This window comes from Microcaecilia unicolor, chromosome 1 (assembly GCF_901765095.1).
Source record: "Microcaecilia unicolor chromosome 1, aMicUni1.1, whole genome shotgun sequence".
Lineage (NCBI taxonomy): Eukaryota > Metazoa > Chordata > Amphibia > Gymnophiona > Siphonopidae > Microcaecilia > Microcaecilia unicolor.
The window spans coordinates 619,122,800-619,135,820 of NC_044031.1; the positions used below are offsets into that span (position 1 = coordinate 619,122,800).

At 44.2% G+C, this 13,021-nt stretch overlaps 1 protein-coding gene across 1 annotated transcript in view; it reads left to right on the forward strand.

The window, feature by feature from the left end:
• The window catches only part of TONSL (tonsoku like, DNA repair protein), a 281,739-nt gene that overhangs the window by 8,148 nt on the left and 260,570 nt on the right, over window positions 1-13,021 (forward strand). The window contains exons 4-7 of the mRNA XM_030220206.1: window positions 8,065-8,248; window positions 8,670-8,799; window positions 9,247-9,418; window positions 12,370-12,484. Coding sequence (XP_030076066.1) covers window positions 8,065-8,248; window positions 8,670-8,799; window positions 9,247-9,418; window positions 12,370-12,484 — 601 coding nt within the window. The remainder of the gene's footprint in view (window positions 1-8,064; window positions 8,249-8,669; window positions 8,800-9,246; window positions 9,419-12,369; window positions 12,485-13,021) is intronic.

Below are 13,021 nucleotides of genomic sequence, written 5' to 3' on the forward strand. Positions count from 1 at the left end.
ACTACTTTTAGATATAGTAGTTATTTTTTCCTCTCTCTGGAGGGTTAAGAGACCTGCCCAAGATCATATGGAGCTGCAATGGGATTTGAACCAGACTTTGTGTGCTACTCTTTCACAGAAATCATGTTTTTGTTTAAATTGTTTTTATTGATGACAGGTAAACATGAGCAACATTAAACTTCCCAACAACAGTCATCACATTTTAACGTTCACCCACAAACGCCAACCTCAGGATCAACAGAAAAACTTTATTACTGCAGTGGCATTCAGAAGCTATGATATTTGTAACACCTTTGTAAAGACCACAAAGTTTCATTTTTGAAGACATAACAATTAAGATTGTCAGACATGTGCACCAAGACTCCTGAAGAAGGCACTTTCAGTGCCGAAACATGGAGTATCGAGCATTATACTAGTATTTTGAATAGTGTGTTTTTTTTGTTTTTTTTTTTGTTACATTTGTACCCCGCGCTTTCCCACTCATGGCAGGCTCAATGCGGCTTACATGGGGCAATGGAGGGTTAAGTGACTTGCCCAGAGTCACAAGGAGCTGCCTGTGCCGGGAATCGAACTCAGTTCCTCAGTTCCCCAGGACCAAAGTCCACCACCCTAACCACTAGGCCACTCCATGCATGCATGGTCTTTTTAAAGACCACTCCATCATTTCCACTCAACTACACAATCTCATTTTTACTTCTATTTTATCAGACTCCTGAGGCAGGCACATCTGTGTCGAAACACAGTCTGTGTCGAGTATTACTTTCATGTTATTATGCATTGTTTTTTTATATATTGCAATAATAAACTTTTTCTGTTGATCTTGAAGTTTCTCCAACCTTCCTTCGTTTCCCACTTTTTGGTCGCTATCCATATCATTCTCTACATGCGCCCCTGATTCCAGCATTGGCAAACTGATGTCATTAAAGTGGGCCGACAGGTATAAAACACAGCAGACTCCTGTGGCGTGGCCGCAGGGCGTGTTTGATGGAGCCATGGTGAGCTAGGACACTTGCTTGGAGGTTTTCTTAAACATTCCACAGGTACTTTTTAACTTGTTTTGTTATGGGAAAGTGAAATGCTAAACTCAAACATCTGGCAGTGAGCACGCTGTCGACCCCAGGTCTGATAAAGAGACCCTTGCAGCTGCTGAATTCTTCTCTGCTCTAATAGCAGGCTTGGACTCTTGTGCTTCATTAAGATCAAGGGAAAGGCACACCCCTCTATTGCCTATAACTTCCCTTCTCGGTCCCTCCATGGGTTTATCCCAAGAAGGTTTCTCCCCAGAAGGGGGGAAATTGGCTAGACATAGTCTTTTACATCCAGAAAGATCTGCTGTTCAGTTACAACCTGTTGTATTTCCTAACGAGGCTGCAATTGATGAAGCTGAATCCTCACAAGTTTCACTGTATGTTGTCTGGAAAGTAATGAAGAGGACTTGAAGCTATTCTACAAGGCCCAGTACAGCAGCTCTGTGACTTTCTCTGTTGTCTTCAAGGTAGAAGAAATGGATCAGAGTCCTCAATAGTTAGATTTTTTTTTCTAAGAAGACACTCTCAATTGACTTTTCTCCATTAGGTGGGGTGTTCTGAGATAAGAGTTTTTCTTCATAGACAAGTTGAAAAGTCACTTTGCTATCTATGGAAGTTCTCTTGAGAAAATATTTCAAAGAAGTGTTAGCTTTAATAAATGCTGATTTCCTCAGCGACCCTCCAGACAGGTTAAGACACGTGGGTTATGTACTCCTACCAGCAGAGGGAGACTGAGGAAACACTGAGCTTTGGATACTGTATATATAACCTGTGCAGCACCCCCACTAGCCAGTATTTTCTCAGTCTCAGCAGAGGTAGAAGGACAGTCTGTGCAGTCTTCAATAGTCTGGTGAGGTGGTTTTACGAATAAGGAAAAGGGAATTTGTTAATTTTAATTTGGAATTCTCTGTTATTGCAGAACCCTGTGCGTGTGTTTAAAAAAAAAAAAGAAAAGAAAAGAAAAAAGTGCTTAGGGGTTTGGGTCCGGTAGGGTCCAGTATTCCCCCTGGGGTGTTACACCTGCTAGTCGGGTCCCTCCCCCTGTGCTGCTCTCTCTCTGTTAGTGGCAGCTTTGTGCCTCTGCTCCTTTCTCTGTACTGGAGCCTTGAGTGCCTTACAATCAGCAGCTGCCAGGTTTGTTCTCTGTTCCTTTAAAAAAAAAAATTTAATTAATTTACTCAGAACGAACGAGGTATTCAATATCCTTTGCCTAGTAGGGAGAGCAGTACTCTTATTATTATCAGTGGGGGGCAGGTCGGTGCCTTTTTCAATTCAGCGTTACTCCTGTCGCGGAGTAGAGACGCCGGGCGGTCAGTGTCGCATCTGCGGGGAGCTGAAGCAGCTGTCTGTGGCTCCACCCAAATTGACTTCGGAAGTTCTGGCAGTGTCTGCGTCCCCCAGGGTCGCAGGCAATATCGGTGGGATCAGTTCGGTGTGAATGGCTGCCATTTTGAATCCGGGCCAGTCGGCAGAACCGGTTATTTTTGGGCCTGTTTCTCCCTTTTTGGCTCAGAAGATGGCAAATGAAGGTACAGGAGGGGTTGGTTTTCCTCCGGATTTTGTGTGGACGCTTTATCAAGCCTGGAAATCGGGACCCCCCCAAATGGAGGAAGGGGCTAGTCCCATTCTTGCTAAAAGACCCCGTTTAGAGTGGACAGAAGATGGGGATTGTTTCTCTCCTATGGGTTCTGACGGGCCTCTCAGTGATTTTTGGCAAATCCGAGGTTTTTGAGGGTTCTCGAGACGGACTGCATGATTCCTGGTGAGGATCCCTCAGTAGTTAGAATTTTTCATAGAGATGAGCTTGCCGAGCTTATAGATCAGTTGACATCCACCCTTAAGTTTGAACAGGCAGAGATTCCCATGGGAGAGGCTAGACAGGTGGATCCTTTGGTTAAGGGCATTCAGCATAAAGCGTGGTCCTTTCCCATGAATAAGGATCTCCGGGATATGATTTCTGAGGAGTGGAGTTCGCCTGAATCACCGTGTAAGGTCTCTAGGGCAATGGCGAGGCTTTCTTCTTCCTCAGGAGGATAGTGAGTCCTTTAAGGCTCCCACAGTAGATGCAGTGGTGACTACGGTTACTAAGGCTATGGCTATTCCTGTAGATGGCGGGGCTGCACTTTGTGATCCCCAGGATAGGAAGTTGAAAGCTTTTCTCAAGTGTAGTTTTGATTTGTCGGCTCTAGCCCTACAGGCTTCGGTTTGTGGGGGTTTGGTAGCTTGAGCTTGTTTTCGCTGGGCCGAGAAGCTTCTTGATGATCCAGTGGATGTCGGGACTTCTGGGGTCCAGGATTTAGCTAAATTGGAGATGGGTTCGTCCTTTCTGTCTGATGTACTTTATGATTTGTTGCGGGCGGCAACCAAAAATATGGCTATTATAGTTGGAGCGCGTAGGGCCCTCTGGTTGCGAGGTTGGGTCGCAGATGTGGCTTCTAAGTCTAAATTGTGTTCTCTTCCCTTTAAGAGATCTGTGCTCGTTGGGAAGGATTTGGACAAACTGGTACGTGGTCTTAGTGACGCTAAAGTTCCTCGTCTTCCTGAATTTAGTCCCAAAGCGGGGTCCAGAGGTACCTCCTTACGCGGTCGGTTTAGGGAAGCTCGACGGTATAGACCAGGTAGGTCTAGAGGGGTTTCTAGAGGTCATTTTTTCCAGCGCACCCAGTCCTTTCGAGGAGGCCGTCGTGGAGGGTGTGACATTTCCTCGGGAGGTCTGAGTTTGGGACGCAATCCCCAATGAAGGTGTGCGGGTCCAGCCTCTGGTTCGTGTAGGTGCTTGGCTGAGACAGTTTTACCAGAGCTGGTCCCAGATCACATCAGACCAGTGGGTTCTCGAGGTGGTTCGAGAAGGGTATGCACTGGAGTTCAAAAGCTCGCTTCCCAAAGTTTTTCTGGAGTCCCCTCCCGGTCAGCAACGCTCAGGTTGTTATTCAATCTATTTTGTGGTGCCAAAAAAGGAGGGTTCCTTTCGGCCTATTTTAGATGTAAAGAGTGTCAGTTCGGCACTAAATGTTCCCTCCTTTTGCATGGAGATGTTGCGGTCGGTCATTGTCGCAGTTCGGAGTGGGGAGTTCCAAACTTCGCTGGATCTGACAGAGGCTTATCTACACATTCCCATTCGTGCATCGCATCAGCGTTTTCTTCGCTTTGCAGTTTTAGGGAAGCATTTTCAGTTTTGTGCGCTGCCCTTCGGTCTTGCAACAGCTCCCCGCACCTTTTCCAAGGTCATGGTAGTGGTAGCGGTGGTGTTGCGGAGACAGGGTATTTTGGTACACCCGTATCTAGACTATTGGCTGATTCTGGCCAAGTCAAGGGCAGAGAGCGAAGTGGCTATGGCTCGAGTGGTACATTTTTTGGAGTCCTTTGGTTGGGTAGTGAATCTCAGCAAGAGTCATCTCGTTCCGTTGCAGTTTCTGGAGTATCTGGGGGTCCTCTTCGATACAAGAAAGGGTTGAGTGTTTTTACCGTCCCTTCGAATTCTCAAGTTGCAGGATCAGATTCTTCTGTTTCTTACGGAGAGAATGTCGATGGCCATGCTTACCTTAAAGTACTGGGGATGATGGCAGCGACCATAGAGGTAGTTCCCTGGGCCAGGGCGCACATGTGACAGTTACAGTCAGCTCTTCTCAGTTGTTGGGCTCCTCAATCGCAGGAGTTGGAGATGCGTTTGCCGCTGACTGCAATCCCTCATCTCAGCCTCCGCAACCTGAAAAAGGGAATGTCTTTGGAATCTCCACAGTGGGTAGTTCTCACCACAGATGTCAGTTTGACAGGCTGGGGAGCTCGTGGTCTCGGGAGGAAGCACAGTGGTCTATCAGCTGGTTGGAGACTCGGGCCATTCGCTTGGCTCTTCAGTTCTTCCAGAATCTGCTTTTCGGCAAGGCAGTCAGAGTGCTCTGCGACAATGCCACGGCCGTAGCTTATGTCACCCGGCAAGGGGGCACAAAGAGCCGGGCGGTTGCAGAGGAGGCGGCACAGTTGTTTCGATGGGCAGAAATTCATCTTCAGGCTCTTTCGGCAGGACATGTAGCCGGGGTGGACAACGTGGATGTGGGTTATCTGAGCCGACATACTCTAGATCCCGGGGAATGGGCTCTGCATTGGTCGGTATTCAATCGCGTTGTGTCGGTATGGGGTCTACCAGTGATGGATCTCATGGCAACAGCATGCAATGCACAAGTCCAGTGGTTTTTCAGTCACAGAAGAGATCCTCGGGCGGAGGGATTCGATGCTGTTCTTCTGCCCTGGCCTCAGGGGTTGCTGTATGTTTTTCCACCGTGGCCTCTAGTCGGGCGAGTAGTCCAGCGCATCGAATGTCATTCGGGGCGGGTGATTTTGATAGCTCCAAATTGGCTGCGTCGTCCGTGGTACAGAGATCTGGTGCGTTTGGCGGTAGCGGAGCCTATCCCATTGACAGAGACAGTATTGTTGTATCAAGGTCCAATCGTAATGCCAGACCCATCTCCGTTCTCGCTTATAGCTTGGCTCTAGAGAGGCACAAGTTGAAGAAGAAAGTGTTTTCTTCTAGAGTTATCGCTACGATGTTAAGCTCCCGCAAACAATCCACTTCTCTGGCGTATATTCGGATCTGGAGGCTTTTTGAGCACTGGTGTCAAGATCGGAATTTTATACCCGTTCGTACTTCCGTTGCGGATGTATTAGAATTTTTGCAGGATGGATTGGACAGGGGTTTGGCCTTGTCTACTTTGAAGGTACAAGTGGCGGCCTTGTCATGTTTTCACGGAAAGGTTCAGGGGAAGTCTTTAGCTTCTGCACCTGATGTCCGTTTTTTGAAGGGCGTTAAATTGCTTCGGCCTCCTCGTCGTTGGTTGGTTCCTCCGTAGGATTTGAATCTTGTTTTGGATGCTTTGGTCCGGCCTCCGTTTGAACTTTGGTTTCGGCTTCTTGCAAGGATCTTTCCTTAAAGGCGGTGTTTTGACCATTACGTCAGCATGGAGGGTTTCGGAACTTCATGCTTTGTCTTGTAGGGCGCCCTTTTTGTCTTTTTCCAAGGAAAAGGTTTCTTTGCGGCCAGTGCCTTCCTTTTTGCCCAAGGTGGTTTCCGATTTTTTTTCATGTGAATCAGATCATTTCTTTGCCAGTTTTAGGGAATTTGGCAGGAGATTCAGAGCAGCGTCTTCTTGCAAAGCTAGATGTGTGGCTAGTTTTGCGTTATCTGTCTAGAACTCGAGAGTTCAGAGCCTCAGATCGTTTGTTTGTTCTTCATGGTGGTCCTAAGAAGGGGGCAGCTGCTTCCAAGGCGACTATAGCCCGGTGGTTGAAGGAGGCGATTGCATCTGCTTATTTATTGAAGGGTCGTGAGGTACCTAAAGTTTTTTTCAGGGCACTCCACTAGGGGAGTGGCGGCCTCTTGGGTGGAAAATAGTATGATCCCTCTGCTAGATATTTGTCGGGCAGCAGTTTGGTCTTCTTTGCATTCATTTGTTAAACATTATAGGATTGGTGTTCATGTAAAGGAAGAGGCGAGTTTTGGTGCAGCAGTTTTGACCTCTAGCCTTCGCAGGTCCGGCCCATAGATAATTACTGCTTTGGTACGTCCCATGCGTCTTGACCGGTCTGGAGAGTTGCTGAGGAAGGTGAAATTAGATCTTACCTGCTAAATTTCTTTCCTCTAGAACCTCCAGACCGATGAAGGGCCTGCCCTGTATATATCTCTCGGTAGCTGCTGATTGTTGTTCAAATAGTTGCAGACTCTTTGTGCCAGGTTCTGTTTTCTGGTATGGGTCTGATACAGGTGTGGCTTTGCTTGTGGGCCCGCCTGTGGAAGCACAAATCTTTGTGGTCTAGAGTGACCACGTACAGGGTTCTGTATGGTTGTTGTTTTGTTTTCTCTGCTTTGTTAGTGTATTGGCTAGTGGAGGTGCTGCACAGGTTATATATACAGTATCCAAAGCTCATTGTTTTCTCAGTCTCCCTTTGCTGGTAGGAGTACATAACCCAGGCGTCTTGACAGGTCTGGAGGGTCTAGAGGAAAGAAATTTAGCAGGTAAGATCTAATTTTACCATTGTGGTTACAAAATGTTATTTTCCTAAAGAGGTTTTTTGAAGGTCAAGAGGAACAAGGTTCAGATTTGTTATCTGTTAAGGGTATTTCAGATTTAACTGCTTTTTAGGAGGAGGATTTTTCTCAGCGTTCAACCCTTCAAGTCTTTTTTTTTTTTTTTTTACCCCCCTTAGAAATTGTTAAAACTTTTGGTATTGAAAAATTTCTCTTCTCTGGTTAAAAAAATACAGATTTTCCAGATGATTTCCAGTTACCCAGGTTAGACATAAACAATTTTGGCTTTGGGAGCTAAATCTTTTAAACATTTCTTTCTAAGCGTTGTTACTGATTTTTCAGATGCTATGTTTTCTTTGAATCTGATTAACTAGAAAAGACACGTAATAGAAAGGGAAGCCAAGTGATGTGATCATACGTGGTGAAATGTTAGATCACCTTTGTTTAGACCAGGTTATATTGTGACATATATCTTGATTTCTTAGTTTATTTTCTTGATTTAATGCTTCTTCTCCTTCCTTGGTGTGGTCTGTAATTGTTTGCTTGATACAGTGCTTATTGTACTCATTTTGTAAAAAAAAACCCCCCAAAAAACCTGTTGTGTGACATGAAGAAAACAAAATCTGAAAATCTGGGGATAAAGTCAAATGAACCAGAAATGTTTGGTCTGTGCACATCCCTACCAGGTACATCAGTAGAAACACCCTCCCTCGTGCCAAAAAAAAGAATGGTACATATAAACGAAGGATCCATATTTTTTTGTTTAATGCTTTAAATTGCAACCCTCACGCCCGGTAACAAATCAGTGCCTCTCTTCTCCTTTGGATGCTTTTCCATTCCCTTCAACAAAATCATTGTTTGTCCTATTCTAAGGACACACCTGTGTGACCTTTTCCTTCAGATCAGTGTTCATCCTTTTCAGCTCTTCCCTTTCCTGGCGAATTGAGAGTCCATGCCCAATCCTTACCCTTCCATAAATGTGTAGCACACAAGATCGTCTCTCCTTTCTCTCTGCAGCACCAGCACAGACATCTGGACCTGGCTCGCTCTGTTTCAGATGACATAGAGGAGCAGAGGGCATTAGCCACCATCGGTCGCACGCACCTGTATATGCATGAAGGTGGCCAAACTGATGGGACGTTGGAAGCAGCAGAGAATGCCTTTCTGAAGAGTCTAGCCATTGTAGATGACAAACTGGAAGGTGGGTGCTCTATTTGCTGCCTATAGCATGAAATAACATAGTTGGAGGGTAGGTGCTCCGCCCTGAGGTTATAGTGGGTGGTGGGTGGGTGCCCCATTTATAGACAAGAGTTGAGAATGGGAAGTGTTTCAGAAGCCCTACATGATTCCTGTGTACAGCAGCAGAAAAGATGACCTTAGGCTGCTGCTTGGTTAGTGTATGTTATTCCTGTAGTCTTGTGAAAGCTGTACAAGTGAGTATATACTCTCATTCAGTATGTGGGTGAGATCTGCTGTTAGCCCTGTTCAGTTCCTGAAAGTGAATCAACTAGTAAACATTTTCCTCAGTACTTAGCCACAGACTGCAGAATGACCAAAGATGGAATACTTTGTTGAGAATTCTCTTTTTTGATTCCATTAACCTATACTTGGTTTGGTTGCAGGGAAGATATCATCAAGGGAGCTGAGTGAAATGAGAGCCAGGCTCTTTCTGAACCTGGGCTTCTTGTCCGACAACAAGAAAGATCCAGCACAGTGCAGTTATTACATCAAGAAGAGTATCTTCATTGCCGAGTAATCAAAGCTCTGTCCTTCCTGCATCAGTCATTCTCCCTTTCCAATTAAACCTGCCCTGGCTTTTCCATTTGTTTGCTGCCGAATCTCAACACTGGCTTTCCTTCATGGGTCATGTGTCCCTTAATTGTGCTCTTGTGTCTTTGTGTAGAGCCCTTGCTTTGCATTTTCTGGTTTATTAACTTTTCCTAGACTGCATGTAAACCTGGAAGGGATCATGTGGATAACAGGAGGAGGTGGTTGTGACAGTGGTGTGAAATGTTCCTTAACCTGTTGTATCTGGTTCACCTTGTAGGTCTCAAAAACTTTATAGGTGTACTGTGATGGGCATGAGAGTGGTGGAATGTGTTTATTACCCTGACATCTCTGGGCTCTCTGTATGATATATGTTAAAGTTTTCTTAGAGATACTGAAGATGTTGGAAATGACTCTTTTTTTTCCTTTCAGAAAGACTTACCTGTATGAGGACTTGTACCGTGCTAACTTTAACCTGGGCTGCATTCACCTGCGCCAGGGTGAGCACTCCAGAGCCATTCGCTGTCTGGAGGCTGCCAAGGAGAGTGCCCGAAAGATGAAGGAGAAGTTCATGGAGAGCGAGTGCTTTGCCATGATAGGACAGGTGAGATGCTCTGCAGGGATAGTCCCAGGGACTACATGGGAGGTGGGTCATTCCATGCCAAGTGGTCTAAACCTTCCCACCATCATGTCTACAATTTTGTTCAAATTTTATCTGTTGCGCGAGTCAGGTGTTAAACGAAGTTTCCCAAAATTTGAGGTCTCTAACTGCAGTAGTTGCAGATCTAGACCCCCTTTTCTGAAAGATTGTCAGTCCATGAGCGTGCAACATTCTGAAAGCTCCTGGACTTCCAAACACTCCCAGGCTGTGGCGGGACATGGCGGTGGATTCACATCCGGCGAGGACAAAGTGGCTACTTAATGGTGGCATTGCAAAACAAAAACATATCAGTGTTGTAGAGCACACTTTCCTCTTTCAGATGATACTGTTCACAAGCTGATTCAGGCAGACTCTTTTTTAATAATTGGCTTTGAACTTCGGTACATTTTACCATTTGCGCTGACAGTGCCAACTTGAAGAGATCCTGCAGGGCGGTTATAGATGCTGGTTAGTTGCAAATTTGGCAGTATTATGTCCAGCACAAGCATAATGCTTGTTCAAAATTTCAAGTCCGTATCTTTGTTTGCATGGAAGTTGTTGCAGTCTGAATATTGGTCCAAATATGTTCCGATGAGTCACGACCAATTTTGATGCACACTTTGAGTCAATTTGTTTGACTGGATTTTGCATCCATAATGTTAAAATGTATTTCATCGGAATTAGCATCAAAAACTGTACAGGATTTGAATTTTTTAGCCATTCTTATAAATGTGTTTGGATTTTATTAGACCCCAAAAATGGCATTTTGGTAAATGTTGCGCGCTCATGGACTGACAACCTTTCAGAAAAGGGGGTCGGTGGGGGGCGTGTCAAGATGGTGGATCAGGCTTGATGGTTCCCGGAGCGTGTCTGAATCCTTTCGCTTATTCCTTGAAGACTTAGCTGCTTTTTCGACTATGCCACATACAAAAAGAAAGGGCGTTGTAAAAAGCTTACTGCTGACAGCTTTAAGAACAACGCAATTGCAGACAACGCTGGACCGGTATGCCACTAGTACACCGCGTTTAACCGGCTTGAGTTTACCCGCAGTGGGGGAAGGTGAAGGAGCATCAAACCCACAGGGAATGGAAACAACTTTGTCCTCGCTGGATGTGAATCCACCGCCATGTCCTGCTGCAGCCTGGGAGTGTTTGGAAGTCCGGGAGCTTTCGGAATCCGTTGCTCCAGACTCTTTGTTCGGCGGCGACTCCCCCAGAATTGCGGGAAGTAACAATGAAGTGGAAAATGCTTCCCCTATGGCGCCTACACTGGAATCTATTTGGGCTGCGATTCAAACATTGACTTCTACAGTCACTCAGGCTGCTCAGGAGACGTCCTTAATCGTGAGTAAATTGGATTTATTAACAACAGCTTTCGACACGTTGAAACAAGAAACTGTGCTAAATAAAACGCAGGTTCAACAAGAAATAACTACTTTGATAACAAAAATGGACTTATTAATCAAGGATAAAATAACTCACTGGAAAATAGAGAACTTTGAAAACTACAATAGGCGTTTGAACCTCCGGATTCTCAACTTTCCTCACTCATCAGAGATGAATGCTATGGATTTATTTAAAAAATATCTGACTGAAAACCTATCTGTCTCACCTACTCTAATACCTCCTGTAAATAAAATATTTTATTTACCAACTTCTAAAAGGAGAGAAGATGGGAAAGCAGGTCTACAAGATTTATCAGCGTTTTTGGAAAGTTCTAACGATGGGATATTTGAAAGGCGAACCCTTATTGTTTTCTTAGTGTTCGAACAAGATTTAAATATGCTTAAAAAATTGTATTTTAAGAATCTTGCTAAACCATTTTATGGCGAAAAACTCTGGATGTTTCCAGATGTTGTGAAGGTTACTCAGGAGAGACGACGAGCCTTCTTGGCACTGAGGGACGAAGTTAAAGCTCTAGGTGGAAAATTTCTATTGGCATACCCTTGTAAATGCCAAATACGATATCTTGATAACAAATATGTTTTTCTTGAACCAGAACATTTGCGATCTTTTATAGATTTAAAAAAATTGAACAAATAGACCCAGTGTGAGCTTTAGATCATGTAATTCACACTATAATGGAAGCGATGTGTTCCAGGCCATATGCTTTATAATTTACTTGAAGATTAACTCCTCTTTGGTTTTCTTGCCCCCCTTTTCATAAGTTTGTGGTCTAAGAAAGAAAATCCTATTGTTTTTCTTCTGAAGAAGATTCTTTAATCTTAATTTCTTTTCTGTTTTTCCTTAACAAGTAATGCTTGTGATTGATGTTAAAAAGTTACAAATAAAGAATTAAGGAGAAAAAAAAGAAAAAGGGGGTCTAGATCTGCAACTATTGCAGTTAGAGACCTCAAATTTTGGGAAACTTCGTTTAACACCTGACTCGCGCAACAGATAAAATTTGAACAAAATTGGAGAACATGATAGTGGGTACTTTTTTTAATTTTAGACCACTTGGCATGGAATGACCCAGGTACAACTGGATAACCTTGCTAGCAACACTATTCACTGTAGGTCTGGCAAGATATTGAAGAGGGATAAACAGCTTTTGCACTGCAAAGGTAGCAAGGATGAGAGGGGGATGTGCACACAGGTAGTGAAGGCTCTGTGCCTCCTGGGGAAATAGTGGGGTTTTAAGGAAAGCCTTTGGAGGATCAGTAAGGTTGAGTGGGATATATATTTTTTCTGAGGATAAAAAAGAGGGTTAGTGAGCTGGGGAAGCTGTTTTATGAGTTACTGTGACAATAGGATGAACGTTTTGCCTTTCTTGATGGGAGAAAGGGTAGTGTTAAATACATCTCCATTGGGGTGAAGGAAGGATAGAGTTGATAGGAACAGGGACTTTTTTTTTTTCCTCCCAGGAAGCTGCTTTTAATATAGTAATTATGACACTGACATCCTCCTTTCTCTCAGATTCTTCTCAACCTGGGAGATTTTGTGGCAGCAAAGCGATCTCTGAAGAAAGCATACATGCTGGGATCTCAGCGGACTGAAGAGCGACACATTGTGCGCAGGAACCTGAAATATGGTAGGAACTGCCACAACTGACCTGTAAACACGAGGTCAAACCATAGTGACAGAGTTACTCTAGAGTCAATGATCAGTGTATATATATATATATATATATATATATATACATATACACATACACACACACACTGATAATTCATTCTCTCTCTCTCTCTTTATATAAAAAATATATATACACTAATCATGTATCCTGACTCTAGAGTAACTCTGTCACTATGGTTTGACATATATATAATATATCAAACCATAGTGACAGAGTTACTCTAGCGTCAGGGTACATGATCAGTATTATGAATCTAAGGGCCCTTAACCCTACACCTTGTTGATTCTGACGTCATTGCTTTTGCAAGCTGCCTTGGAGATTTCCTCTTCCGTTTTTATCCTATTTTCTGAAAGGACAAAGTTTTATAAGAGTAGTGGTCTATGTTTATCTCCCTGTTCCTCCTCATTCTGCTAGTCCAGTCCCAGACATGCAGATTTATGCCACCTTGCCTACAGATAGATTCAAGGATGATGCTTATGAGATGGGTAAAGG